We start from the raw sequence: 5,612 nt of genomic DNA on the forward strand, positions 1-5,612 counted from the left end.
CAAAAATAAAATGTCATTCATTCATTCACTGAATATTGAGGGGAATGACTACTTTCAATGTATGTGAAAAAAAACAAAATCGCCAAACAATGAGATCCAAGGTTTTTCCAGGACGCCGATGATATCGAAGAGAATAAGTCTCCACAGTGTTCGAGAAGAACGAGACAACACTATCTCCCAGAAGAGCCTATCCCACACAGACAGTTCAATCTAGTTTCTAGTTAACACTATTATTGCATTTAAATATAAAGCCAAAATTCACAGGTTATATCAAAGGTCATTACAAACAGATGAATCACATGATTGACTCATCTCGGTGACTTATCTATATTACATGCAGTTATGTTAGCTACAAACAATAACTGTGCAGTGTTAGTTGTAATCTACGTTGAACGAACCGGCAGTTGTGATATCCAATTTCATGCCACTTGTATCAGTGTAAGGATATCTAGCCTTGCAATAAAAGGTCCCTCCCTTTCTGAATGTTAGCCTCTAGTCTGGATGGCTGGAGTATTTAAAGGTTGTCCAAACCATCCCTCTGTCACACTCTCTCCCTCTAACTCTATGCTGAAATATATTGCTCTTCTCTTCCAAACTCCTTAGGTTGATAGAAGATGGCAACTGCAGGAAAAGTATGTATCTCTATCTTCACTCCTCTCTTTCTCGAATACACATCTGTATATATATTGTTATTAATATATCTACTGCAACTTTTATCACTTATTTATTTTGTATTTGGGTTCATGTACAGTACACATACAGCTGTACACATACATTTGGCTTCCTACCAAGTGATTGTTATTGAGAGATATGCATGTGTAAAGATGTAACAATAGAGAATCCTCTGCATTTGAATTAGTTGATCAAGCCTCTCTCTAACTGATATTGAACTGTCATGTGATGATGCACAATCTGTGATTTAAAGTGTTTCGGTACGATTTGATTAAGGTTGAGTGTGTACTTTAGAAAATGACAGTGAGTGGTGGCAGTAACGCAATTTTTGGATTATCCAAACTAATTGGATTGCTTTCAGTTCCTTTTGCATTAATTTCCCCTTAAAAGGCATCAGAATAAGACAAAAATAATCCATCAAACGCATTTGGTGTGTCATCATAGTGCTCTCTGATTTGTGATGAGATTACTCAGGTGGAACAAACTTAAACTTGCACCTTTTTTCAATGCTGAATTGAACGGCATTGTGAAAATATAAGAAATGTAATCCAATCCAATCCCTTTTTTTCAAAAGTATCTGTAATTAGATTACAATATAACGTTAAACGATTAACTTCCCAACGCTGGGCTTACTATAGCTCTCTAGTAAGTTATGTTCAAGTTCATCAGAGATTTGTCCTGCAGAATAACAACCTCTTGTTTGGGATAAATATCCTTTTGGAATTACACAATAACTGGAATGGTCTTCAAAACCTGGCAACTGCGGTCACTCACTCACTCCCTCACACTCACACACGCTCACGCACACACACTGTAAACTCCATGCCTAATGTGAAGCATAACATGTTTTTTGGGGAGAGTCACTCTGAAACTATCCAAATTGTTTTTGCACAACCATTGACTTTGGCAGAGAGTGCATCTGGGATAAAGCCAATGGACAAAAAGATAAATATTTATATAGGGGTGCAGTTGCTCAACAGTTGAATGAATCAGATTGTACTGTAAACAATGAAGTATATAAAGACTGAAATGAAGCCCTTCGCTGAATTACACAACATAACCAAATGTATGTGGACACCTGCTTGTCGAGCATCTCATTCCAAGATCATGGGCATTAATATTAAGTTGGTCCCCCCTTTGCTGCTATAACAGCCTCCACTCTTCTGGTAAGGTTTCCACTGAATGTTGGAACATTGCTGCTAAGACTTGCTTCCATTCAACCACAAGAGCATTAGTGAGGTTGGGTACTGATGTTTGGCGATTAGGCCTGGCTCGCAGTCTGCGTTGTAATTCATCCCAAATGTGTTCGATAGGTTGAGGTCAGGGCTCTGGAAGCCATGAAGTTCTCCCACACCAATCTCGACAAACCGTTTCTGTATGGACTTCGCTTTGTGCACGGGCATTGTCATTCTGAAATAGGAAAGGACATTTTCCAAACTGTTGCCACAAAGTTGGAAGCACAGAATTGTCTAGAATGTCATTGTATGCTGTAGCGTTAAGATTTCCCTTCACTGGAACAATGAGGCCTAGTCCGAACCATCAACAACAGCCCAGACCATTATTCCTCCTCTACCAAACTTTACAGTTTGCACTATGCATTCATGCAGGTAGTGTTCTCCTGGCATCTGACAACCCAGATTAGTCTGTTTCCACTGCACTAGAGTCCAATGGTGGTGAGCTTGGCACTGTGCATGATCTTAGGCTTGTATGAGGCTGCTCGGCCATGGAAACCCATTTCATGAAGCTCCCAATGAACAGTTATTGTGCTGACTTTGCTTCCAGAGGCAGTTTGGACCACGGCAGTGAGTGTTGCAACCAAGGACAGACAATTTTTACATGCTACGCGCTTCAGCACTCGGTGGTCCTGTTTTGTGAGCTTGGCCTACCACTTGTTAGATGTTTTCACTTCACAATAACAGCACTTACAGTTGACCAGGGCAGCTCTAGTAGAGAAGAAATTTGATGAACTGACTTGTTGGAACGGTGTCATCCTATGGCGGTGCCACATTGAAAGTCACTGAGCTCTTCAGTAAAGCCATTCTTCTGCCAATGTTTGTCTATGGAGATTGCATGGCTGTGTGCTCGATTTTATACACCTGTCAGCAACGGGTGTGGCTGAAATAGCCAAATTCACTAATGTAGTGAAGTAAAAGTAAAAGTTGTCAAAAATATAAATATTAATGTACAAAAAACGACTTGAGTAGTACTTTAAATCATTTTTATGTAAGTACTTTACACCACTGGACCTGTTTTGGGTCGTGTTGTGTTTTATAGGTGATTAAATGCCGCGCTGCAGTGGCATGGGAGCCAAGCAAACCCCTGGTGATGGAGGAAATTGAGGTGGCTCCTCCCCAGGCACATGAGATTCGCATCAAGGTGAGAGAGACTACAATTAATGCAAACACACACACACAAGCTCTCATTTATGCAGCGCATAGAAGGCAATGATCAAGTGTTGATCATCACCATTGATATTACCCTGGCCAAGTATGAGGGCACTGCTGAGGACACACAGCACACATGAATACACATAACGTGCCATGGGTCCAGTACACATAAATACTCATGAATACACATAACATGGGTCCAGTATACATAAATACACATAATGTGCCATGGGTCCAGTACACATAAATACACATGAATACACACAACGTGCCACACATAAATAAACATGAGCATACAGAAACACTTCTGACACTCACATTAGCATATTTTTAGAACACTTCTCAAAATTCATACCTCTTTGTTTTTGTCCTGTTGAGTGTAGATAGTGGCCACGGGTGTGTGTCACACTGACCTGTACCACCTGTTTGAGGGGAAACACAAGGATGGCTTCCCTTGTGTCCTGGGCCACGAAGGGGCTGGGATTGTCGAGAGTGTGGGGTCGGAAGTGACCAAGTTCAATCCAGGTTGGAAATATAGCTAGTAAACCTGTATTTTCAAATTGGATACAAATAACAGCATGTACGAAAAAGCTGTGTACTCTGCCTCTCCTCCTGTTAGGTGATAAAGTCATCCCTCTGTTCATTTCCCAATGTGGCCAGTGCCGGTTCTGCAAGAGCCCAAAGACCAACCTGTGTGAGAAGGGCTGGTGAGGTCCCATTATACTAGCCTAGTCTTGAGAAACTTTCACAATACCTATTATTTTATATTTTTAATATAACTTTTGTGTGTTATTCTTGCACTGAACATGAGCCAATCCCACCAGGGCCAGTGATAGGTATGATGTGATGTCAGAGTCAGACACCCGGTTCACTTGTAAGGGGAAGAAGGTGCTGCAGTTCATGGGGACCAGCACTTTCTCAGAATACACTGTGGTCAATGAGATCGCCGTGGCCAAGATCCATCCCTCAGCCCCTCTCGACAAGGTCTGTCTCCTTGGCTGTGGAGTCGCCACCGGATATGGCGCAGCCCTTAACACAGCCAAGGTGTGTTAATTGTAACTATCAGGTTTAGTTGTAGTGATGTCTTCATATACTAAAGTGTTGATGCATAGGACACCTTTCTCCCAGGTGGAGCCAGGGTCTACATGTGCTGTGTTTGGCCTGGGAGCTGTGGGGTTGGCAGCGGTAATGGGTTGCAAAAACGCTGGGGCCAAGAGGATCATCGCCATTGATATTAACCCGACCAAATATGAGAAGGCCAAGGTCTTCGGTGCCACAGAGTTTGTCAACCCCAAGGACCACAACAAACCCATCAGTCAAGTGCTGCATGAGATGACCAATGGAGGAGTGGACTTTTCCCTGGAATGTGTGGGGAGTGTGGCCGTAATGGTGGGTTTAGGTTGTGTGTTTGTATGATGTTGAGATAAGTGTGTTCGTGTGATGTCTTGATTGAGTCAAGTGGTATAGATCTATAATTCTCTATCTATTCCTGTCTCTCTTTAGAGGAGTGCTTTGGAGTCGTGTGTTAAGGGATGGGGAGTAAGTGTGCTGGTCGGATGGACTGACATGGATGACTTTGCTGCCAGACCCATTCAGCTCATAGCTGGCCGCACCTGGAAAGGATCTCTGTTTGGAGGTGTGCCACCTATCAATCAACTGTCAAGCATTATACATGTATTTGAGTGTGTGTGATATATTTCTAAATGTGTGTCTGTGTGTGTGTGTGTGCGTGCATGCGCACGCCAGGTTTTAAGAGTAAGGATGGTGTGCCCAAGCTGGTGAATGAGTACCTGGAGAAGAAGGTGAAGCTGGATGAGTTTGTCACCCACAACATGACCCTGGCTCAGGTCAACGACGCCATCCAACTCATGCAGACAGGAGACTGGTAACTTTCACCTTAATATTGTTTGTCTCTGTGAGAAGTTTAATTTAATGTTCAGATAAATAAATGCTCGTGTTCTCCTTGTTTTGCAGTATACGGTCAGTCCTGAGTGTGGCACTGCAGTAAGAGGGTCAACTCAACCCAGCCAATATCACTTACTTTTCCTGCTCAACCAATCAACGAGCAAAACTATACAATATGGCTTGATAAACCAATGATTCACTATATCACAATATGTATTAGTAGGGGTGAATGGTAGGTAGCATACTGCAGGCATGCTGCTAGTAACCATTGTAACAACAATGATAATCATGTTTTGATTTTGTTATGTTGCCTGGAAGCCAATTATGTTTCTGCTTTAGTCATTGTCAAGTGGGAGTAGGATAAAGTACAAAGAGATCTGGCTATCATGTGTCAGTTTTGAATAAAACCATTCCCTACTTCTCGGTCGTTGCTCAATCAATGCTAGGTCAATAGATTGGCGGTTATTAGTTATCCTATCTCATACCTTAGTTTGCGCATCTAAACATAAAGTCGCTATGAGCGATGATAACTTATCAGTATGGTATCCGGGCCTTTCAATACCCTTTATCAGTGTAATGTCTGTGCTCATACATTATTATTAATATATAAACAGAGTACATTTCCACACAAACGTGTTTCAACAACAC

At 42.0% G+C, this 5,612-nt stretch overlaps 1 protein-coding gene across 1 annotated transcript; it reads left to right on the top strand.

The window, feature by feature from the left end:
* Nucleotides 1-499: 499 nt before the first annotated feature.
* LOC109894409 (alcohol dehydrogenase 1) lies at nt 500-5,384 on the top strand. Its single transcript, XM_020487870.2, has 9 exons — nt 500-632; nt 2,947-3,048; nt 3,443-3,584; nt 3,679-3,766; nt 3,884-4,103; nt 4,188-4,448; nt 4,563-4,695; nt 4,806-4,944; nt 5,034-5,384. Exons 1-9 carry the CDS (start codon nt 615-617, stop codon nt 5,065-5,067), a joined length of 1,137 nt encoding a protein of 378 aa, XP_020343459.1. The 5' UTR covers nt 500-614; the 3' UTR covers nt 5,068-5,384.
* The last annotated feature ends 228 nt before the right edge of the window (nt 5,385-5,612 follow it).

Source organism: Oncorhynchus kisutch, linkage group LG7, assembly GCF_002021735.2.
Source record: "Oncorhynchus kisutch isolate 150728-3 linkage group LG7, Okis_V2, whole genome shotgun sequence".
NCBI lineage: Eukaryota > Metazoa > Chordata > Actinopteri > Salmoniformes > Salmonidae > Oncorhynchus > Oncorhynchus kisutch.